This window comes from Prionailurus bengalensis, chromosome C2 (assembly GCF_016509475.1).
Source record: "Prionailurus bengalensis isolate Pbe53 chromosome C2, Fcat_Pben_1.1_paternal_pri, whole genome shotgun sequence".
NCBI lineage: Eukaryota > Metazoa > Chordata > Mammalia > Carnivora > Felidae > Prionailurus > Prionailurus bengalensis.
The window spans coordinates 14765555-14790885 of NC_057350.1; the positions used below are offsets into that span (position 1 = coordinate 14765555).

At 39.6% G+C, this 25331-nt stretch overlaps 2 protein-coding genes across 2 annotated transcripts; one reads left to right on the top strand and one right to left on the bottom strand.

The window, feature by feature from the left end:
* Positions 1-281: 281 nt before the first annotated feature.
* LOC122492320 (keratin-associated protein 13-1-like) lies at positions 282-1127 on the bottom strand. Its single transcript, XM_043596035.1, has one exon. The coding sequence runs from the start codon at positions 1067-1069 to the stop codon at positions 584-586; it is 486 nt and encodes a 161-aa protein (XP_043451970.1). The 5' UTR covers positions 1070-1127; the 3' UTR covers positions 282-583.
* A 20940-nt stretch (positions 1128-22067) lies between these two features.
* On the top strand, positions 22068-22924 carry LOC122492321 (keratin-associated protein 13-2-like). The gene has a single exon (XM_043596037.1). It carries the CDS (start codon positions 22081-22083, stop codon positions 22639-22641), a length of 561 nt encoding a protein of 186 aa, XP_043451972.1. The 5' UTR covers positions 22068-22080; the 3' UTR covers positions 22642-22924.
* Positions 22925-25331: the final 2407 nt, after the last annotated feature.

The window sequence follows — 25331 nt, forward strand, 5'->3', positions numbered from 1 at the left end:
CATTCCTTATATAACTATCAGCTAGTCTGCTACCTTACCACTTCTTGTGAGGGAATCAATCCCATTCCTGAATCTGAGATTTCCATTCGCAAAATAGTCTTCCACTACCTGTAATTTAAGTAAGAAAAATGTCTGAGGTCCCTCAAAATTAGTTCAAGTCCCCAATTTCTCAAGATTTCCAATCTATTTCCAGATGCAGATAGATATTTTCATAATGTCTTCTTTATCTATCACAGTAAAAAACTTAGCCAATAAACAACTAACAACAATAAACAGCTGGATATCAGAAGCAGTAAGTTTATTAGATTATAGTCATTTGGTTTTTCATACAATTTTGGAAGAAAATCCAATAACATGAATCTTATCTGCAATGCAGACTTTAGACCTTATGCTCAGGGAGTATATTCATTGGAGAATTTTTCAAATAAAATCTGTCAGCCAGTATTTGGGGGCAGACACTAGGTGAGAATTTGATAATCAAAGAATAAGAAGCTAATTCTTCCTGCAAGTGATGAAGACAATAAAGGTTATGAGTAGAGGTATTGGTGAGATGAACAGTAAGGTTAGAAATTTAGTAAAGTGATCAGTAGAAGCCAGATCTACACATTGGTTTGTAACAAGAAGACTGGTAGGTCCTAGAAGTCAAGAAGGATGGGTGACAGAACTGAGATCCATAGCTCATGGAAGGGAAACCTTGGACTCTGCAAGCCATGGGTCTGAAGCCACTGGATCCACAGCCCAGAGAATAGCAGCTTCTGGACCCACAGCCCACAGACCCAGAATAAGTCGTCTGGCAGGGACTGCAGAACGTGGAGGTCCTCGGGAGGGAGCAGGACGTCTGGCAGGGGCTGGACACCACGCAGGACGTCTGGCAGCTGGTGGGCTCACAGGAGGTCTCCTGACAGCCGCTGTAGAAGGAGGAGCCCAGCTGGCAGGTGCTGGGAGAGCAGAGGTCAGTGCGGTAGACCAGGTTGCTGGGGGAAGAAGAGCCACAGGAGGAGCTTGGGTAGCGCAGGTAGCCCCCAAGGGACTGGGAGGCGACGTTTCCAGAACAGCAGCTGTAGGACATGTTGGCAGGAGATGGGAGTTCAGCTGAGTGACAGAAGATTCTGTGCTTGAATATTGCTTCTCAAGTAAGGCATTTATATACTCTCAGCAATGGGTGTGGCACTTTACAGTGCCATCTTTTCCAGATTTGGAGTCCCTCATTTGCATACATGTAACTCAGTAATCCTCTTTGTAATTGGAGTTAACTAATTCTCTTCATCTTATATTTATGGGTGCACTCATTTTATAGCTCTATGTCAAAGAATTACATCCATGTTACAAATGCTATGACGATATGTAATTAATGCGTACTCCGTCATGGCCAAGGAAGCCCCTCTTATTTTTCTGGTCATGACTAGTTGTACATGTGCTCCGATTTGGCCGAGGAATGCTTTCTTCCTAAGGTGGGGATTTCGAGGCAGTCATCTCCGCTTTGTGTCAGTGTCTGAGAAGCAGAAATCTGGTCTTGATGAGGAACCTTCTAAAGATTGCCCCTACATCAAGCCATTTATTTACACTCTCTAATATAATTTTGCATCCAGTACCTACTATTAACAATGCTTACTATGTCCAGTCTAGAGGGCTGTTATAACAGGAAGCCAAAGAGATTGAAAGAGAAGTTAGAAATGGGCATAATCCTGAGCAAATATGTTGTAAAAATCTACTGTTTAGAAAAAGAAACAAGATACAGTGGTAGAAAGAGGGACAGAACTCTCTGGAACTTCTTCTGTCCCCCTAGAGAACTTGTGGATATTCTGTCTTTTAATGCAATCATTATCATATTGGTTCAAAATGAACTTAATTCATGGCTTTTGTATGATACATTTATATGTGCAAAATTTCCTGGGGTCTACCTTCCCACAATACTTAAAATTTTGAATGCTTTCTGAGTATCTCCAGTCATGGCAGATTCTATGTTTTTCTCCCTGCTTTTGGTGCATGATTCTGTCCCTGCTTTCTAACTAGACAGGACGCCAGCTTGCAATCTTGAAGTTTATAATTTGGGGGGACCTCTTTAAGAAAAAGAATACAACATTATGAATATAGTAGTAGATATAAACACGAATGCTAATTTAGAACAAAAATAATATTAGCAAATACAAACTTACAGGATGACAATAAAAACACAAATATCACAAAATCAAGACAACAATATGATATCAAAATCATCACTATCATCTGTAACATTTCCTTTATATTTATGGCCTGCATAGTCTTTGATCACTTTCACATATGACAATGATTTTGTCAACATCATTTTCTGTAGAAAGAATAGAATATAAATCACTTTTTCTTCCATAATTATGTACCAAAAAATACTCAAATTATTTCTGATGACACAGAAAAGGTCCTTTCAACATTGCTATTTATTAGTAACGCCACATCTGTAATGTCCTGTGTCGTTTCTCCTCAGCTGATGCTTCAATCCTGAGATCAGGCTTATCTCAGCCTGGTGTCCCTGCCTCACCTCCCCATCCCAGTCTGCCGGCCCTGGAGGCTGCTGACTTGTGTGAGAATCAATCAGCTATGGATCCTCAATTTTAGTGATCTTCTACTGGATAGCCGAGTAGTGTCTTGGTTCTAATCGTTCTTGAACTCAAAACTCCCTGAAGGTCTTTTATTTCTTTTCAATTTATTTATTTGTTTTGAGAGAGAAAGAGAGAGAGAGAGAGGCAGAGAGGGAGAGAGAGAGAATCCTAAGCAGGTTTCATGCTGTTAGCGCAGAGCCCGACACAGGGCTCAATCCCATAAATCATGAGATCATTACCTAAGCCGAAGTCAAGAATCAGATGCTTAACAGACTGAGTCACCCAGGTGCCCCACACCTCCCTGAAGTTCTGAGGTTCATCAGGTTGATTCTAGGAGCCAGTGGTAATACAGGCAGCCTTCTGGATCCACCTACAGCCCCAGCACTACTACAAGGACAAATGATTGACTCCCAGACTATGGCAGCACAGCCAGAGTGGTGGGTTCCCCCGAACCTCCCTGGAGGAGTGGAGTGGAGCCTTGGAAAAGGTCAGACAAAGAACCCTAAAGAGGACCCTCATGTTCAAGCTTCATTAGGTTAAATATGTCTCTGTCTTTACCTTAGTTGCTCTATCCAAGATGCTTCAACATGTGCTGGTGATATTCTGTCTGAGATATTGGAAACCTGCATGCAATGCCCAGGTCTCTCTTCAATATACCTTCCATGGAAACGTCTCTGTCCAGAGTCCCAACCTAACTTTCAATAATTGCATTGTTGTGGTTTGTTGTTGCTTTTGTTATTTTTCACAGGTCCTCTTTGACTCCAAGTTTTTTTTTTAACAAAGGAAAATATCTGATAGAAATATCACATCGTTTGAGTCTCTTGCCATTTCCTTCCAATTTCAAGATCAAGGAACTGATGCAACAGACACCAAAAGTCAAATATGTGGTGTCAGACACTCAGAAAGTATAGTGCGGTGGCTTATGGCATTGAGTTGTAACTCTGCTTGATAAAATGACTGTACAATTTTACTGTATATGTTTAAATTAACAACTTTCCTCATGTAAAAGCAGGTTCTGTTGCAGCGTTACAAAAAGAAGCACTCTGCAGGACTTCTATAAGTCCAGGGAAAGATGAAGTAGCTACATTCACATCAAACAGCTACTTTTAAAAAGTTTATCTTACGATCTTTACATTTTGAATTTTTCTTTCCTACGAGCTCCCAACTACTGAAACAAAAGTCCTAGCCTACACAATGCTGTGGGCACCATGCCTTTCTCAAATACTGGTTTTCAAAGAACTTCTTCAAAACGGTTGTCTTATCACAAGAGTGGCCCTTTGCTCACTGGATATAGGACAGTTGTTAACCAAAATAATAAAGTTAGCAAAAATTGTCCACAGTGACACAACCCTCCAGCTGTCCTCACAGGGACGCAAGGATGCCCTTCTCTTCCCCATACATCTGACTCTCCTCGAGTCAAGGAGGAGTGTTATACAGGTTGAGATCACAGATAGCAAACTGTCAGGTCCTCTACCAAATCCAGCCCACACACAAGTTTCTTCCATAGGCTTTTCATCAGACTCCAAATCAGTCGCCAATATTTAAAAATCAAAAGAAATCACACAGAATATGGAGGTCTGACATCTTCTAAATTTCTGACGTTCTGGTTATTCTGGGCTCCCTTGCTTGAGGCTGCCTGGAACAGACTACAAACTGCCCCATTCAGAGAAGATGTGCTCCGCCCCCCACTTCCTTACAACTTCAGTTACTCCTCTTTATATAACAGCTCCGGGGCCAAATTTCAGCGGCCATTAGTCATTAAGCCCGCACTATTATTTTGTTGTGTTAGTTAATGTCTCTATCACATGTGGGAGAAGGAGAGGTAAATGGAGAGACTTTGGGTTTTAGGATATTTTGTGAAAACGCACTGCCTGGGCACTTGAAGGATAGTCTTCCATATTTAATAGAGAAATATAATGTGTCCACGTTGGTGGATTGGGACGTAAAACGTCGATCATGAAACAAATCACAGGTCAGATGGACCACCTCACTTATGTTTAAATACTTTACACACCAACAGAACTTGACATGGTCTTTAAATACTGGGAAACAACTTAAATCAGTGGTGTCTTAATTCTGAATATGCAACAGAATTTACAAAGGGCCATTTTAGACATACGAACCAAGCAGAAAATAAACAATTTTATTTATTGACTTAGGTATGTATGTATATATGTATGTATGTATATATGCATTTATAATTTTGGGGAAAGCACAAGCAGGGGAGGGTTAGAGAGGGGGGACAGAGGATCCAAAGCAGGCTCTGTGCTAACAGGCTGACAGTAGTGAACTCAATGTAGGGCTCCAACTCACAAACCGTGAGATCATGACCTGAGTTGAACTCGGACACTCAACCAACTGAGCCACTCAGGTCCCCCCCAAAATGAACAATTTTAAAAACCAAGTGATTGAGCTCCTCAGGCCGTTCCACATGTGGTTCTAATGTACCACCATGGTTATATTAAAGGGTTAACCAAGTTAAATTAAATTAAATTAAATTAAATTAAAGGGTTAACATCTAGCCAGGAGCCCACAGGAGATGCTCATAGCTGTGTGACATCATACTACATGCCTGACAACTGTAACCACCTCTGTGCAGGGATTGTCTTTCCAAGAATATAAAGTACAACATTACAGAGAGAGAAAAGGAAATCTATTTTCTGCTTATAACATCATAATTCTATTGTAATGGGCAGTTGCTGCTAATAACACGCTGCACCCTCTCTTCTTGCTACTGTGCAGATATAATAGCTGTTACGAATGCTGTTGTTTGGAAATGTTGAAGATGGATTTAGTAGCATTAATATCCATCCTGCAAGATGCAGCACCCTAGGGTTTGAACAAAGGCTACGTGTCACTACCCAGCGACATTGTGCAGATGGCCTCATGATGAGTAGTAATGACTCACTATAAATACAGGAGAGAAGAATAGCAATTGTGACAGACTGTGATAGCTAAAATGGAAGGCAGAATAAAAAGGGCTTTTGCATTAGAAATCGGATGTGGAATGTGTGAGTGGAAGGAAGTGCAATGGCCTGGAGTACATCCTTGTAGGCGCTCCATAGACATGTTGGTTGCATGTAAAGGGAAATTGTCTTCATGTTTTAAATGCCTTAAGCAAAATAAATCATGTAAGAGTGTTATGTAAGTATTTATTTTTGTTCCTTCTTTGATTGGGCAGCTTAGTGAAGGTTGACTATGTGTATCTATTGGACACAGAAGCTTTTCTACTCCAAGGCCACGGCTCAACTAAGACCCATAGGCTTAATGTTTTCCAGATGATAACAAGTTTTGACCCAGTGGAAAGTAGTGAAATGAAGAGAAAGAGTAGAGACTAGTAGACGTGTGTGTGTGTGTGTGTGTGTGTGTGTGTGTGAACACCTTCCTCTCCTGCTACTTTGTGGAGGTCTGGCCTCTTCTTGAGGCTGGCGTGTCCCTGTCTCCTGCTTCATTTCTTTCTCTCCCAAGCCTTTGCTGACTGAAAGCACAGGAGTGGCATATAGAAGGCAATTCCATATTTACTCTGCATTTATTCATCTAACCTCTGGAAAGTGACATAGGATTAGGGGAGCTCTCTGTTCATGAATTTCTTCCCTTTCCAGTGCAGGGGTGAGAGGGGATGGTACATGAGCAGGCATGGGTCGTGGCATGCAGAGGGGAGCAGGAACAAGAAAGGTAGAGGAAGAAGTTATTCCAGGGCACTTCTGGATATTCAGCGGCTTCAAAGTAGAGGGTACTTGAGGTTTCTTGGTCCCCAGGGCTCCTTTACTCTTATAGTTAGGCAGGAGCCCTAGACAGAAAGACAGTTGATTTTCTCTAGAGAGGACCTTGTTTAATACTGCTTCATTGACTGAGCTGTGTCACGGTGGCTGGCTGGAGGCACAGACATAACAGAGGTCATGGTTTCCCGGTGTCTGTTGGAGGCAACTGGAGAGAGCACCAACATCAGGGACACCTCCAACCCAGGGTCTTGTTTTGGTGTCTTTGCTTAACTCCACTGACTCATTTTCCAATTTCAGTGCTTAAATTATATGATGCTAAAATTTGGTTCTGGTGCCCAGAGACTAATTCCTTTGCAAGTTCTGCCCCATTCAAAGTAGACTCAGGTTTCAATGAGAGGGGATAAAGGCTGTAAAACAAAGTTTAGCTCACGTATTCCTCAGGAAGTGTTGTCCGCGGGTTACGTCTTTCTTGCTGGCTACCTTTCTTGACATTGACTTTTTAACTCATGTTAATATCAGGATCTGATTTGTTTGTAGAGATCTGGAATTCCAAATAAATAAACAGGGTAATCTCGGGGCATTGTAGATTGGACTATGTTTGATCACTCAAGATTTGAAACTCTGGTGCGTTTCAGTAATGCCTGTTAAAACATGCAGGTCAGAATCCCACCAGCACAGAGGTGGCTGTGGGGAAGGGGCCTTCACGACTGAGAGAGAAGGTAATGTGAAAACTCAAAAGCAAAGCCTGGCATTGCCTTTCCCAGCACTATGATCTTGTGCCATTGACTTGAGCTCTCTCTGCCCCCACTTTTCTCATCTGTGACATGGGAATAAGGGTATCTCTTGCATTGGGTTATTATAATATTATAAAAATTAAAAGATATAATATAGGTAAAATACCCACAAAATTGTCTGGCAATTAGCATAGAGTATATGTGAATCTTTGCTCAAATAATCCAAGAAACCATTTCCCAAGTGCTTCCGAGGTATCGAATTTGAGAATCGTTGCTGTAAATATCTTAAATACATTTTTATTGCCTGAGTCATTCTTTAACAAAAGAGCAAAATGTTTATAATTAAATGAGAAACTTGGGATTTCCAAAAGTACACTTGCTTAAAAATAAGAGTATAGCAACTGCAACCCTCTATAGAAAGCGCTGTTTTAAATTTTCAGAAGACTGATCAGCAAAACCAGTGATAAATGATCTCTTAAGTTAATGGCTTAATGCTATGCTCACATGCTATGTTTCTTATCCTTCTCGAATGTCCCTTTCTTTCTCTTCCCAACCATCCCTTACTTCCTTCCTTTTCCTTTTCTCTTTCCCCCATCTTTATGTTTCACGCACCACTTATCTTGGTTGAGCCGTCTAGACCAGTAATACTGTCAGACCAAAGAAATGTTTCCATGTGTCCCATTGATTAATGTTGACCCTCCTCTATACTTACTTCCAAGAGTAGTTAAGCATTTCTATTCATTTATCTTACAATGCTTGCAGTTTAATTAGTTTTGTTGGTATTTTATTTCATTGTAGATCAGACGTCTTTGAACGAAAAGTTTCTAGCTCCCATTTAAAATTTCGCAATCCCCATGTCATAATGCCTTTTTAATCAAACATTCCCAAAGGCAAACAATTTCAAGATGATTTGCAAATGTGGCCCTGATGACACTGTTCACAGCTGCACATATCTGGCCTTTACAGTTTTTAGTCTGTTGCTTTTCCAGAGTATTTTAGGAATTGCCAGCTTCATGCATCCCATCTTAATTTCCCAGATACAGTTGACCTAGAGGAAGGACCACCCTCCTCTCCTCAGTTCCTGTGTCACCATAGACTTGCAGTAATGTTTATTAAGAAGATGATACAGGCAGTTTTATTATTGGCTTTATTATTTTTACTTGTTGACAGTTGAAAATACGTGATCCTCTGTTCATGAACCCAGATTCTGCTGCTTGGTTCCTTAGGAAACATAAATAGAAGAGTCTGGTACCTTGTCAGTATGAGACACTAGGAAGTGGAGGGTTGCAGGCACCCTGCGGTGCTGCATGGATGGTGATTACCGGATTATTGGCCATGAAAATAGTCACCTTCGTCCTATATGTGAGAAAGGGATGATCTGTGTCTCTTAAGTAAACGAATAAAACATATTCAGCCATGTCTGTGCAAAGGGAGATCAATTTCCTTTTCATTAGATAACTGATTTAGTGAAACCCCGGAGGACTCTACCAAGTTGTTTTCCTCATACACACACCCAATGGAAAGGGTTTATAAAGTTCCTGAGGAGACAATTCACCCCAAGTCCTCATTAGACCTAGAAAAAATTGACGTTTGGAGACACTATCTAATCAAAATTTTAAAATGCCTTTTTTCCCACTTTAATGACTGTTTGTCTCTTGTTATGGGTTAAATTGTGTCTCTCAAGATTCATATGTTGGAGTCCTAAACCCCATTACCTCAGAATGTGACCTTATTTGAAGATAAGGTCTCTAGAGAAGCAATCGAGTTCAATAGTGAGGTCATTGTGATGAACTGTAATCCAATATGACTGTTGTCATAAAAAGGGGGAAATTGGGGCAAAGAGATATTCATGCATAGAAGGAAGGAGATACTGAGAGACCCAGGGAGAAGAGGGGTGCCTACAAGCCAAGGGGAGCAGCCTGGAACAGATCCTTCCCTCACTGCCTTTAGAAGGAACCAATACTGCCAATACTTAGATCTAGGTCATGCAGCTTCCAGAGCTGTGAGACCATGCATTTCTGTTGTTTAAGCACCCAGTCTGTGGCACTTTGTCAAATTAATACATCCTTCATCTGTCAGAGGGGGGTCCTGTCTTCCCAGGAATTGAGTGACCACAGTCATTGACTCTATCTTCCCATGTCTACCAAGTTTCTGCTTGTCACCAGGGAACCTTCCAGCTATCGTGTGCCCACTTATTATCACTCTTCCTCACCAGTCCTTCCAGAGGATGGGACCATGAGCTTGGGGCTGTGGACTCTAGTTTCCAGTGTCTGGGCTGTGGATCTGTGGATCTGAGAACTTCCCCACCTCTCATGTTGAATTGGGCCTCTTGACACCCCTGTTGTTTCTCTAGGAGAGATCTGTCTCCTTTTTCTTGACCAAAATGTGTTCAGAGGTCCATAAATCAGCATGTTGTATTTCTAAGATCTCAAACAATGAATTTTTAAAAACTTTATTACTAAGGAAGCACTAGATCTTTTAAGTCAGGAACTGCCTATCCATTTCTAATAAATGAGACCTATTTTAATTCACTGACAACCTATGCCACAAATAGAAATATGCAAGTTGCTACTTCCAAAATTATCTTTCTTCCCGACCTCATTCCCAACCCCCTTCCCTTCCCTTTCTTAGGACACATTTTATTTTCTCTACTTTCTGGATCATCTCTTTCTAGCATGTCATAAAGGAATAGAAAGATACCACCTTATGTTACAATAGTTTACTTAACAGAAATTTGGCTCATGTTTCTATTTATTTCAGTGTGTTTTATATGTTTTTAATCAATTTTCTTTGGCATGAAAATGCATTGGTTCTGCTTCCCTTAAGGTATGCTAACCATTTAAATGTAAGGTATAGGGTTTCTGGAGAATATGCAAACCAGGTGCCTCAGATATTGAAATCACTGCTACAGTTAGATTCTTAATTAGATCTCCTTTTTCTCTTTTTGCTTCTCTTTCTTGGTCTCTATCCAAACTTTGAGCCCCAAGCAAGATATTTTCTAAAAAGCCCAAACAATGATTAGCTTCTCCCCATTCCTCATGAGATAAAGCAAAGAGTACAGCTTAAGAAATGGGCTGAGAAAAGATCTTTCTTTTGTTCTACCTGCTTCATTTGAGACCTGTGTTGTCTCAAAGAAACAGGATCCAACCTAACTCTTATCCAGAAATATATTCCAGATCCCTAACAGAGTCAGTTGGGGAAAATTTGAGAATGGATTTGGTGCTAACAATCAGACTATAATGATCTCATAGACTTTATTCATTTGCCCATTTGTTTATTTATCTGTTTATTTATCTATATATTAACTCAACTATTCAAAATTAGTAAATATCTATCTTGTGTAAGAAACTCATGTTTATGAGAGCAAATGAAATGAATAGAATGAGTGAGCGAGTGAATGAATGAGTGAATGAATGAATGAATGAATGAAAAGAATGGAATTTGGGGGCACCTGGGTGGCTCATTCGGTTAAGAGTTCAACTCTTGATATCAGCTCAGGTCATGATCTCATGGTTTGTGGGACCAAGCCCCACGTCGTGCTCTGCACAGAGCCTACTTGGAATTCTCTCCCTCTCCTCTCTCTCTGCCCATCCCTCACTTGCTCTCTCTCTCAAAATACATAAATATTTAAAAAATTGGAAACAAAGGGAATTTGGAGTGAGACAAACATGAATGTGAATCTTGATTCCATTACTTAGGTGAAATTATCTTATGTAAGCTTTGTTTGCTTCTGTGTCTGGCAAGTGTAAACAACAGTGGAATGTATTTCTTAGGAGAATTAAATTAGTTTGTATATATGTAAATTCCTGGAATAGGTTTTTTTCATACACATTGATCCTACTTCCTTTTCTTTCCATGTAACTTCTATGTTATTCCATATCCTTTTGTTCTGATCTCTCTTCCAGGAAATCTCTTTCTTACCCAGGATGACTTTTTGGCTAAACTTTTTCAACTTCTTAGTATTTGCATCTGTGCTTTCTCCGATATGAGTTTGCTTTTAATTATTAGCAGTCTTAAACCTGTCTTTCTATAGCTTCGTATGCTCATGATATGTGGCATGTTAATTAGAAATTAAAGTGATTTTCAGGGTTGACTCACAGAAAAGCGATGAACATTTTTGAATCAAGGGGGATCTTTTCAGAGAAAAGTTAGAAAAGGCTTCATGGGAACCATTATTTGAGGGGGACCTAGACTGCAACTCTGGAGTTGCAGTTGAATCAAAAGAAGGATATATTCTGAAAAGACATAAGAATTTGTAAAGGTTATATAATCAGGGTGGAATTAAAATAAAATGTTTATTGAGAGAGAGACAGAGAAAGAGATGGAGAGAGAGAGAGAGAGAGAGAGAGAGATTCCCAAACAGGCTCCACACTGCCATTGCAGAGCCCACACAGGGCTTGACCCCATGAACCATGAGATCATGATCTGAATCAAAGTCCAGAGTTGCACACTCAACCAACTGAGCCACCCAGGTGCCCCCAGGGTGGAATTTTTTTTTATATATTTATATTTTCTTTTAGGGGAGATAGATTTTGAGTATCACTGATGTTTAGGGTGGTGGCATAAAGTTGTAGTAGATCTTAAGAACTGATTTTCTGCTTTGAATTAGTAAGCATAGACAACAGTGTAATTAAAATTTATTTTCAACAAGGGTGCCTGGGCGGCTCAGTCAGTTGAGCGTCGGACTTCAGCTCAGGTCATGATCTCGCGGTCAGTGAGTTGGAGCCCCTCATCAGGCTTTGTGCCAACCACTCAGAGCCTGGAGCCCGCTTGAGATTCTGTGTCTCCCTCTCTCTCTGCTCCTCCCCCGCTCACGCTCTGTCTCTCAAAAATGAATAAACCTTAAAAAAAATAGAATTTATTTTCAACACAATTGTTGAAACGAGAAAAACCGAAAATTGTTGAAACTGAGAACAGGTACTGAGCATGCCCCAATCCTGATCATTCCAATATTTCTCACTTTGTGCTCCTAATAGTTCTTCAGTCCTTACCCTGCCCCCAACCTTTCACTCTCTTCCTTCTCAAACATCTTATCCATCTTCCTTGTTACTAAGGCAGTATAGTTACGCGCTAAGAGTGTGGACTCAGATAAAGCTATGATGGTACATGGTCCCTGCTGCTTTGGAGCTCATCTATAAGAGAATAAAAATTGTAGAACTGTTGTGAGTTAAATAGAATGATTTATGTACCATGGACCAGGTACCAGCACAATGCCTGGTTCATATAAACTGCTTCTTAAATATTATCCACTATTATCAAGAGAGAAAATGGAGATTCTGCACTGTATTCCAAAAATAATCATTAAACTCTCTGTTTTACCTGCATATTACAAAACAAATGAACAAACAAACCAAAAAACAACTGGAAATGCTCTTAGGTGTGTTTCTAGTTCCAAAGAACTCGTCAGGACTTTCACGCAACTTGAGTGAGTTAATGATAGCAAACTCAGTGACGTCAGAACTAAGATGTAAATAATCACGAGTATAGTGTGTGAAAACTCACATTTTACAGCAAATGGCAAATGTGGTTTGCAACTTTAAGTGAACAAATACATCTTAACAAATGTAGTTTCTCCTAACAAAGATTCATAGTCTCATATTTCAAGTCAAGAGTTCTTAAAACTATTATAATAAACATTTCAATATTACAGGAAATCAACTTGTACTTTTGGTAAATAAATACACAGAATACATCTGTCATTGTGATGAGATATAGAGTATATACAGATTTAATTTACATTGAATAGTACTGGCTTATGAATTATTTTTAACATTCTTTCTTTTATAAAAAGACAAGACTAATGTCTTTCCCAGACAGTGCTTTACCTTTTCAAAACACTTGTGTTGAGAGAAATTTTGATTTCCTTTAAGTGTTACTGAGATTTTAAAGCTTGTGATTTTAAATATAACATAATCCAGAATGACCCAAAGATATTGAGATATCCACAAGTTTCATATTATTAATATTATTGAAATAAATGAAGAAACAATAAATCAACAGAAGTAAATAGCAGAGTGACAAATCATTACACTTTTCTGATGAAAGAATTTTTTGCTAACACTTTAATGTCTGGTACTTCTTTATTTTCTAGCATTTTCTAATGCCTTAATAACGATCTGTCATGGTTAACTATAACATTTCCACTTGGCTAATTTACAGTGCCTGGTTAGTTTTCAAATACCAATCGAGATGTAGTGATGATTATTACAAAAATCAATAGATTTTGAGTATAGCAGATTACTTCCATAATGTGGGTGAGCCCTAACCAACCAGTACAAAGACTGAGGTTTCTTGAAGAAGGAATTTTCAAGGTTGCAACATAGAAACCCTGCCTGAGTTTTCATCCTGCTGTGTTATGGAACCCAGACTCAAGACTGCCAAGTCAGGATGAATTTCCAGTCTGCTGACTGGTTTTATAGATTTCAAATTTGTCAGTCCCACAACCACACACAACCCTATTGTAAAAAGTAAATCTCTTTGTCTCTGTACACACACACACTCACACATATGCATATTACACCTATACATGTGTCTATTATGTAAATTTACTGTACCTATAACCACCCGCACCTATTATCTGTTCTGTTTTTCTGGAGAACTCTTTTACGCTCTCCAAGAAATGAATGATGGTCTTCATGTTTGCTATCCATATCTTCTCTGACCAAATTGATCATGTACTTCTTGAATCTTGCTTGAACTTAACTAGGGAGGAAATGTACCCTTCCTTCAAAACCGGACAAAGAGCAAAAACTAAACAACAAACTGTGGTCATATGAAAACTCATTATGAAGACTGAATTCTCAGAAAGTAAATTTTACCTTAGAGTCATAGAACTTGGCAATTGTCGGGACCTTCAGGAGCCATCTGGTCCTGCCTCTGATCTATGTAACAGCCTGAAGTCAACTCCTATAATTCAGTGTTATTTCCACCATAATACACTAGAATTCACTTTTGTCAGCGTAAGAAATCAGATGTTGTAATCTGCGGTTTCACACACTAGCATTTCCTTGATATGTTTACTAATATCTAGTTCATATCTCTGCTTTATTCAGGTCCTAGTTAGGCTGTTTCTCTTTTGACTACAGTGCTGAATTCAAACAAACAAAGCAATAAGGAACATAGAAGTTGAATGCAATACTGAACGCCCTTTCTGGTCTCTTAATTTTTTTTTTTTTTTTTTTTTTTTTTGCCACATTGTGCACATCTTTGAAAATTTCCAAGATGGGGCTTTGAGAACTAAGGTTTGGAAACAGTTGAGGAGTTGAGTGTTTTCTAATCCTCTTAAAAGAATCAGCAGTGTTTATCAACCGACAAGCAGACTGAAGAGTGAACCTCCAGCAGGTTAATGATGCACCCAGCACCCAGGGAATGATCTTTACTTCAAATGCAAGGTGAAACCTGTCACCATATCCTGCCACCTTAGTAACGCACTGCTAAATAAGGTGCTGAGAGCAAGTGAGGTAGAAAAGTGGCTATGCGTGTCCATACGAAATGACGCAGAGGAGAAAACTGGGGCAGCTGCTCAACGGGAGCATGTGTTCTATTTTGAGGCGATCAAGTTCAATACGATTCAAAAGATGCTTGGTTTCGTTAAAATACTCTTATTACAGATAAGCAAGAACGTTTCATTTGAATGCACATCTGAGAGAGGAGAGGTCTGTGACTATTTTGGTGGAAATGATAAGCAATAAAACAAGACAAATGAGATAATAAGTAGGAGATTGTTGGTTTTATGCCTTCTGGATTCATGTTTTGCTCCAACAAGTATCATTGAACTTACTTCGTTCGCTTTCCAGCCAGAGTGGCCCCAGCAATGGCTTATGCAGTCCATGTGGTCGGGAGACAGGTCACCACTACTTCTGCCTTTGTCACAGCACAAGCATATTTATATGACCACTGTTGCTGGATTCTGAGCTCATTTGCTGGGATATCTTAGGTAAAATGGGGAAATTCTTTGATACATAAACACTAAGAGCTCAAGCAAGAATAATAAGACATCCTGGGTAGCCCTATACCTATAAAATAAATTAAATTGACCACGGAAAACCTTCCTATAAAGCAAATTTCAAGCTGACGTGGCTTCATGGGAAAATTATTCAAAATATTCAAAAACAAATTCTACATAAACTATTTCAGAAAAGAGAGGCATACACACTTCCCAACTAATTTTACAAGATCAACATTACCCTTTTAGGAAACTAGACATGGACAATGTTATAAGAAAATTACAAACCAATTCCCCTCATACATAATAGGCATTAAAAAAAAGTAGAAAAAACATCAGTAAGTCTAATCCAGTATATGTTAAAAGCATAATATCTGATCAAATGCTAAAATGATCAGAGATGTTTTTCCCAGGAATGCAAAGTTGATTTCAATATTCAGAATTACCCAGTGCAATTTACCATATCAGAAGATTAAAAATTCAACTACACAATAATCTAATAAATGCCTAAAAAAGCACTTGGAAAACTCAACATGCATGCACTCATGGTGAAAGCTCTCAGCAAGCAAGATTTAGGAGAGAACTTACTTGGATAATTGGCATCTACAAACCACACTGGTGGCATCATGGTTAACAAAGAAAGACTGAATGTTCAGGAATAAAGCAAGCATGTGCTTTGCCCACTCCACTCAGCATTGTGTTGAAGTTTTTTTCTCTTTTCTTTTTTTTTTTTTTTTTTTTTTTTTTGAGAATGAGAGTGAGAGAGAAAGAAAGAATGAGCAGGGGAGAGACAAAGGGAGAGGGAGAAAGAGTCTTAAGCAGGCTCCAGGATCAGAGCAGAGCCCGATGCAGGGCTCGATCCCATGACCTTAGGCAAAATTGAGAATCAGATTCTTAACTGACTGAGCCACCCAAATGTCCCTGGAGGTTCTACCCAACATGAGGAGACCAAAAGAAAAGAGTCATACTTATCTTAAAAGAAGAAAAGGGGAGCCTGGGTGGCTCAGTCGGTTGAGCGTCCGACTTCTGCTCAGGTCACAATCTCGCGGTCCATGAGTTCCAGCCCCGCGTCAGGCTCTGGGCTGATGGCTCAGAGCCTGGAGCCTCCTTCGATTCTGTGTCTCCCTCTCTCTCTGCCCCTCCCCCGTTCATGCTCTGTCTCTCTCTGTCTCAAAAATAAATAAATGTTAAAAAAAAAGAAGAAGAAAGAATATTGGCTTTGTTTGCAGATGACATGATAGCCTATGCAAAAGACTTGAAATAATTCACAAAAATATGCTACAACTAATAAATGAATTTCAGACCATTGTAGGATACAAAGTCACATAAAAATGTAATTCTACATAAAAGTGATGAGCAAATAGAAATTGAAATTTTAAAATGCCACTTAAAATAGCATGAAAACCCGCAACATATTTAGCTGTAAATCCAACAACACATATGCAGGATTTGTGCACTGAAAACTATAACCCTTTCATGAGAGATAATAAAGAATGTTTATTTTTTAAAAAATTTTTAATGTTTATTTATTTTTGAGAGACAGAGACAGAGCACGAGCAGGAGAGGGGCAGAGAGAGAAGGAGACACAGAATCCAAAGCAGGCTCCAGGTTCTGAGCTGTCAGCCCAGAACCCGATGCAGGACCTGAACTCACGAACCATGAGATCGTGACCTGAGCTGAAGTCGGACGCTTAACCGACAGAGCCACCGAGGCGCCCCTGAAGTATTAAAGGATGTTTAAATAAGTATAGAGACAGTTCATGTTCATGAAACAAACAAAATGAAGATTTTGAATCTCCCCCAGTTGAACACAGATTTAACAAAATCCCGATGAAAATCATATCAGGTTTTTGTGGAAATTGGCAAACTCATTCAAAATTTATATGGAAACACAAAAGAACTCATATAGGCAAATGATTTGGAAAATAAAGAACAAAGTTTGGGGATTTGCAATCTAATGTCAAGGCTTACTATAAACCTGTAGTAATTAAAGCATGGTAGTATTGGGTGGACGTACACATTAATGGAACAGAGGAGTAACTCCAGAAATAAATCTGTACATGTATGATTAATTGACTTTGATAAAAGTGTCATGGTGATCGGTGGGCAAAGGGCAGTCTTTCCAGCAAATGGTACTAAGGTAATTGGACATCTTTATGACAAAAAAAAATTCCTTCACTCAAACGTTGCCCCCAATACTAAATGTATTTGATAAATTGTACTTAGTCAAAATTAAAAACATCTGCTCTTGAAAACACTTTGATAAGAAAATGAAATGACAAGCCATGAGCCACAACCTTGGAGAAAATATTGGAGAAACACATATTTGATAGAAGCCTTGGATCTAGGATATATGAGGGACTCTTACAACTCAATTATATGAAGCGAAACAACTCAAAAATGATTTAAAAACTTTGACTACATACCACTGAAGGAGAGACATCAAAGGCAAGTAACACGTCAAAAGATGCACAATATTATTAATCATTGGGGAAATGGAAGTTAAAATCACATGTCGCACCACCACATGCCTCCTAGAGGAGGCAAAATAATAATGGATAATGGCAATGATAAATCATGATAATAGGTCTAGTGCTCTTGAGGATTTGGAACAACTGGAACTTTGCTGTTGGGAATGCAAAATGCCACAGCCACCGTGGAAAAACAGTGTAGCAGTGTTTTTGTGATGCTAAACACGTAGTTGCCATATCATCCAGCAATCCCATTCCCAAAAATTTATCTAGAAAAAATGAAAACAAAAAGCATGTCTATGAAGAAACCTGCATATAAGTGTTCATGGCAGCTTTCTCCATAATTGCCCCAAATTGGAAATCATCTAAATGTTATGGATAGTGAATGGAGAGCATACATACAGTGAAATGCCACTTAGCGATGAAAAGGAAGGGGTTATTGAACTATATGACAACATGAATGAAACTCAAAAGCAGTGTATTCTGTAAAGGAAATTAGCCACAAAAAGCTGTGTAATGGGCGATTCCATGTAGAGCGCATTTCCGAAAAGAAGAGCCTATATGGACAGAAATTCAGATACATGGTGGGAAGCCATTGACACAAACAGGCACAAGGAAACCTTGGGTGATAATGGAAAGCTTCTATATTTCTGTTGCATTGGTGGTTACATGACTGCATATGTCTGTCAAAACTCATTGAGCTGTATGCCTAACAGGTGAATTTCGTTATGTGTATATTTTACCTCAATAGAGCTGACCTTAAAAAAAAAAAAAGTGAAAAAAAAAAAAAACAGTGAAACAATCAAGTGGAAGGGTCTATTTGCAACATACCAAAGATGAAGACATAAAATAAAGAATACAGAAAGAACTCCTAAGAAAATAATCTGAAAAGCAGAATAACTCTATAGAACCACTGATAAAAGGTAATAACAAAAAAATAAACTTGAATGAGTCTTGGTCATATCACTGGCAAATGATGGAGTCAGGATTCAAACCCAGCCCCTCTGAATCCAAGGCCATGCTCCTAATTACTACGCTAAAATTGAAAATGGAACTGAAAATTCCTAGCAACTCTACCTCTACATATATACCTGATGGGAACTCTAGACGTGGGCGTGGGCGCAAATATGCTCCTTGCCACATGATTTGTGATAGTGAGGAATCAAAAATAATAAGGAGATAGATAAGTAACATGTGATAGTGTTATATTGAAGAATTCTATATGGTAGCAACAGAAAGAAACCAGCTCATTATATTATAATAAAGTGGCTGTTTGCACAAACTCTTGACGATCGAACCAGTATCTGGGTTCAAATCCTGTATCTGCTACCGACTACACGAGTGGCCATGGGCGAGTAACTCAACTCTCACCCTCTCTAAAATAAGAACCATGGCAATATGTGCCATGTGGATTATTAGGAAGACTCAATGAGCTGATATTTGTAACAAAGTCCTTCGAACAGTGCCTGGGACTTGAACGTGCTACTGAAGTGAAGATAGAAATATATAAATATCAACATGAATATATTTTAAAGGTAATTTTTTAATGAAAAAGTGTATTTACAAATATATGTGCAATAAGACTGCGTTCTTAGAACTTAAAACAATAATAAGAAACAACAAAGTGCAGGGGGCGCCTGGGTGGCGCAGTCGGTTAAGCGTCTGACTTCAGCCAGGTCACGATCTCGCGGTCGGTGAGTTCGAGCCCCGCATCAGGCTCTGGGCTGATGGCTCAGAGCCTGGAGCCTGTTTCTGATTCTGTGGCTCCCTCTCTCTCTACCCCTCCCCCGTTCATGCTCTGTCTCTCTCTGTCCCAAAAATAAATAAAAAACGTTGAAAAAAAATTAAAAAAAAAAAAGAAACAACAAAGTGCATACACTTATTAATATGTGTGCAGAAAATTTCCTGGAAGATTCCTGCAGACTGAATGGGTTTCCACTGGAAAGATCCCCCTCTCTGTCCCTCCCCTGCTCGCGCTCTTTCTCCCTGTCTCAAAAATAAACAAAAATTTAAAAAATAGAGTATAGACTTAAAATGGTCAGTATGAAGCAGGAAGGGGCTGTGGTGATCTAAGAGGAGTGCCAACGCCCAGCAGAGTCGACCAACGAGACAGGTGATCTCTGGCAATGTCGCAGCTTGCTACCTTGGCCAGCTTGCTAAGTGCCTGAGACAGAGGCCAGGGCAGAGAGACGGAGTGATTTTCCTCATCCTTTACCCAGAAATCGGTCTTTCCGCCCATACTTAACTACAGCCTTTAACATTTGCTTACTTTGAAAGGTATTGAAAAATATCTGAAAACGTTGTGAAAGGAGATCGTCATCTTAAAGACTGAACCTGATGACAGGCAGTGCCCTGGAAGAACAATCACTCCTCAAGGAATTCATGTCATTAAGTTACTTGTGGCCAGTGAGTCCTCTAATGCTTGGTTATTCTATGTAGTATTGGTATTTTTCCATTTCAAAAAAGATGTTTTGCAATGTAGCATTTTTCTTCTGACCTATCCAGACGACTTTTTTTTTCCTTAAACACTTTGCCTGTGCTTATAGGAGTGTTTTATTAGTCCAGGATCTACCTCTGAACTTAATAGTCACTTCAGTTTAGTTTTGTTTTTCTCTTCCTTTCAGAGAGACACATTTATTAGCATTTATGAGCTATTCACTGGTATCTGTACAAAGTGCACAAATGACTAATGAAAAGTGTTAGCCTAATTAGGAATGGGTGTGGGAGATGTTAATTGGAATTGACTTATTCCAGAGTTATTTCAATGTTAATTCCCAGGACTAGGGATCTGGCCTGGAAAAGCAAGAACTTCTGAATGTTAGAAAGTCTTAGAAAGTCTTTTTTTTTTTTAAGTAGAATCAAGGATTAAGAGGAAGAAAGAAAGATTATGCATTGTAATGGAGTTAAAGTCTGGCATTTTAAGGCATCCCATGTGTTGGGGGTGGTACAAACTTCTTTAGTAAATTTAATAGGTGTCCATTCATAAAGCATAACTTATTTTCCTTCAGTGAATCAGAGTGATGGTTTAAGTATTGCACAAGGGCACTTCGTGTGATGCATGCCACACTTTGGATTCTGCATGGGAGAGATAATCATAAAACAAAGTAACTAAGTGCTCTGAGGCAGCGTGCTTTGGAATTCAGCAAGGTAATTTTCAGGTAGTTAAGGAGCTTTCTTTTCAATGACAATTGTAAATGCCATTCCTCTTAGTTAAACCAAATAAAATGTCAGATTCTAAAGAAGACGAATGGGCACAAACGAGATAAGAAACAGCCCTTTTTCTTCTTCTTCCTTATTTTTCCCCCATTAATCTAAGTATGGGTTATCCAGGTTCTTTTCTCTTTCTTGAGCTAGAAAGTAAAATATACTTCAAGTGCATACAGATCAGTGATGCATGGAATTCTACTGTTGAACACTATTCAATGCAAATATTCTTAGGAGAGGTAAATAAGGCTTTTATTAGGCTTTTATATCGTAGTATAAATAAGCTTAATAGATACTTTTCTGAGACAAGTTAAAGTTAAATTTGCTTTTATATTTGCAGAGTATTTGAATCTTGACTCTGCATAAGGAGACCGTGGTTCGAGCTTCTGTCTTTCTTAGCAGTTAGGAGAAATTTACTGAACCTCTTTGAGGCATAATTTTTCAATGTGTGGGTTGACCAAAGATACTAAAAACCCCTGTTGCTCTAATATTTCAAGTTAGTTGCCTCAGAAAATGTTAAATGTTAATTCCTGAAATATTATTTTAGATGAAAATTAATAACTGCCACTCAGGATACGTCCTTTCATCAAGAAATAAGGCTAAACAACAACAACAAAACTGTATGTTGACTTGGGCAAAAACAGAAAATAATGCTTGCCACAAGACCGACTCATCAGAAAATATATGCAGAAACTCAGTTCCAGCCAACACTTCTAGTTTAAGTCTCACTCAAAGTGTTGTATTTGCCTCTTAAAAGAACATCCTCTAAGGAAGGCTTTTAAGCTTGTATTCCCTTTAAGGAAATCCATGGGCATGAACACCAAGGGTAATATCCATACCTCTTAATTCCAGTGACAAGCACAAGACATGAGAAAGCCAGGCATATCACAGAAAAAGGCAGGCTGAGTGCTTTGCCAATGAATCTACAATTTAATTAAGCTAAATTAATAGATATCGGTAATTACATGGATTAATTTGAATAGAAAAAGAGTAAAAGGTTCAACTGATTGTCGGTGCTGCTGAATGCAGTTAGTATTTGGAGAAATCCATTCAAATGTGCTTGTGAGGCAAAGGACAAACCACTGATTCTCCTGATAACTTCGTGGAAGTGAAGAGGAAGCTTATGCAATTCCATTTGGTAGGGCAAGGACTCACCATCCACATGGACCATAAGGCGGAGGCTATTTGGGAATATGATGACATATAACTTCAAAGATCAAATCACAGAGAATTTCTGGGGAATTAAATTGAGTAGCTTCTTCCTAAGTGTATCAGAGTGATTGAAGCACAATTATGTGAAGACGTGATAAATGAGACTTAAGCAATAACCTAGAGAGGCCTTCTTGCATAAAATGACAAGCGCGGAGGAGGGACATCTGGACGGTGACACACCCAGGTCTAAGAGTATATATAACATGGAGTCCCGACCATGGCATTGAAACTCAGAGCATCTTCTGACGCTCACTCAGCTGAACTCCCATCTCCTGCCAACATGACCTACAGCTGCTGTTCTGGAAACGTCGCCTCCCAGTCCCTTGGGGGCTACCTGCGCTACCCAAGCTCCTCCTGTGGCTCTTCTTCCCCCAGCAACCTGGTCTACCGTACTGACCTCTGCTCTCCCAGCACCTGCCAGCTGGGCTCCTCCCTCTACAGCGGCTGTCAGGAGACCTCCTGTGAGCCCACCAGCTGCCAGACGTCCTGCGTGGTGTCCAGCCCCTGCCAGACGTCCTGCTCCCGCCCGAGGACCTCCACGTTCTGCGGTCCCTTCCAGACGACTTATTCTGGGTCTGTGGGCTGTGGGTCCAGAAGCTGCTACTTTCTGGGCTGTGGATCCAGTGGCTTCAAACCCCTGGGTTATGGAATCTGTGGTTTCCCTTCCCTGAGCTATGGATCCAGTTTCTGCCGCCCAACCTACCTCTCCTCCAGGAGCTGTCAGTCATCATGTTACAGGCCAACCTATAGATCGGCCTTCTGTAGATCAACTTATTGAGCTTCCAGACACTTTGAGCAAAATACTTCAGTCTCTTTTTACAGCTGCTCTCAAAGGGTTTCAGTAATGTTAGCTAACCCCTCTCACCCCTCGCTCTTCACCCTTTCTCCAGCATCGAGTACTGGTTGACTGTCTAGTTCTTTCAGATGGTGAAATTAATGAATGACCAAAATATTAAGTGCATGTGTGTAATTTTGAAACGATTGACTCAGAATTACATAAATTCTTCTTGCAGGATGTCAGTTCTGTTTGACCTAATAAACTCATTCATTCTTGCATCTGATACGTTCTCATTGTTCCTTATTGATTTTCAAAATTTGATTTGCGATCTATCTTTGGGGCTCCAGAGCTTCAGAACACCTAGGAAATGGTTTTGGATTTCCCTAGGAAAAGGCAGCAGGCATATGGTAAAATTTGGGGGGCACTCCACTGCCTAAGACCTAATAAGTGTGTATGTCTTCCACCATCAAAGCTGGAAAGGATTTTTATTTTTGAGAGTATGCCCATATAAAGCCAATATTCTCATCATATTTTTAGTGAAGACACCTTCTTCTGCCAATTATAGTTGGTTTTGAGTTTACATTTTCAAAGCAGTATTGAATTAGAGTTTGTCCAGAGATGTCAACCAGGTGAAAAGCATTCATAAAATATATAAACTATTTGAGTAAATCTGCTATGTTGACATGAAAAAGAGAAAATATGAAGTGTTAGGGGTTGAAGGACATCATGACTGTCTTTAAATATATGGTAATATGGGTTATACAGTGTGTGTGTGTGTGTGTGTGTGTGTGTGTGTGTAAGAGAGAGAAAGATATACAGAGTCTGAAGGTTTAAAATGAGCAATGGGAAGAGTTATAGGGAGAAATATTTTGGCTCGTTATAAAGAAATATATATTTGTGAATTATAAATTTACAAAATTATTATGACCTGGGTACACTGAAGCTATTCAGTTTCTCAACAAGTAGAAAATGAATAGCCACCATGTTTGTTTGTTATAGTGACTTCTTCACTGAATTAGAGGTATGGTTAGATACCTTTCAATGTTCTGAACCCACATAAGTATCCTTGGGATCCACTGCCCAGTAGTGGTAGTGAGAAGAGAACACATTTTTGTAGGATACTATGCAGATCCCAGGCAGGACACCCTTTGTGTTTATTTTCAACTTGAGCAAGTTTTTGTCTCAGAGGCTAAATGTAGTGTCAGAATTCAGTTCAAACTTTTTCATGACATGTTAAGTGAAAACTCATCATGAGTGGGAGAGACACCAACAAAGATTTACCATTTACTCTAATCATGTGCCATGAATGTGTATTGATTTGTCTTCCCTGATCCCTTTTCCCCAAGCTTTTTCTAACTGAACCTGAGAAAAGAGAGATTCTTTTCTCTTATATCCAAGGCAATAATGGGCTAAGCACGGAGGCATCAGAACCAGGTCTTCTGGGCCCAGAAACCCTCCCAAGAGACAGAAAATAGAGGAATAGAGAAGAAGGATGTAGAAGTTCCTAGTGACCCAGGAGACTCCGGTTTCCATCATTCCTTAAGCCAGCTTTATTAGCCCTTCCTGTACTTGGATTATATGAGCCAATAAAGTCTTCTTTTGGTTGAAACTAATTAAAATAATTAAAATAAAAGAATATTTCTGTCACTCACCTCTAAAGAGTTATAATTAATAAAAATGTGTCATCTAGGTGCAGAGTTACTCATTGACTTTGGTGTAAATAAACACTTAAAAATTTTTTACCAGTAAGAAAACAAGATTCCGTGAGACTGAATTTCATCATTAGCAGTGAGGAGGGGCTAGTAAATCTTCCCAGTATAACGTGGGACGAGTAGAAGGTAGAGTAAAGAAAGCTTCTCAGAAAGTAAACTCAAAGGGGTCACAGTGGCTTAGCCAATGAGAGAGTCCTGGGGACACATTCAGCAAGCCTAGTGAAACTAGAAGTTTCTAACTTGAGACAAGGAAGGCCCCACAAGGAGTGATGAGCACGGAGAATGTTTTAAACAGAGAACAACTCCAAGATGGAAGGAAGGGACATCCAGTGACACGGAACATCTAGTACTGGAATGACTTCGAGATTTTCCCCCACTCTAAGAAATTTCCCCCACTCTTAGAGATTTTTCCCCACTGGGGATCTTTGAGGTGAGATGCTAAAAATTAAAATGGAGAGGCAAGGGAGGGGAGAGGAAATGCATACATCGGCATACCGCTAATCTGTAACCATTTCCAAGTATAGTATGAAGATGCAGATTTCAGGGATCAGGCAAAACGAATGCCTTTTGCTCCCTTCATTCTCTGCATGGTACTTTTCTCGGCATCTCATCACTGCTGATTTCCATCTTCCTATTTTTCTTCCCTCACCTCTCTGATCTCCTTCTCTCCTTCTTTTCTCCTCCTTCTGCCTCTCCTTCTCCTTTTCCTCCTCCTCCTCCTCCTCCTCCTCTCTCTCTTGCTGTCTCTGTCCCTCCCGTCTCTCTCCATAATGTTTACCTCTTATGTGCACTCTGCTCTTTTCCACATCCACCCTCTGATGTCCTACAAGTCTGGGCACCAGGTAACACCGGTCGATGACTGTTGGATGATGGTGACAGAGTGTAATGGAAAGCTGGACTTTATCATTGCCTGAGAAGAAGCTAAGAGTGAAGAGGGGCACTGGCCTTTCAACCTTAGTCTGCTCACTCATAACTACC

Excerpts from the sequence above, each read along its gene's own strand:
- LOC122492320 (XM_043596035.1), bottom strand. The coding sequence starts at position 1,069 with ATGTCCTACAGCTGCTGTTCTGGAAACGTCGCCTCCCAGTCCCTTGGG.
- LOC122492321 (XM_043596037.1), top strand. The coding sequence starts at position 22,081 with ATGGCATTGAAACTCAGAGCATCTTCTGACGCTCACTCAGCTGAACTC.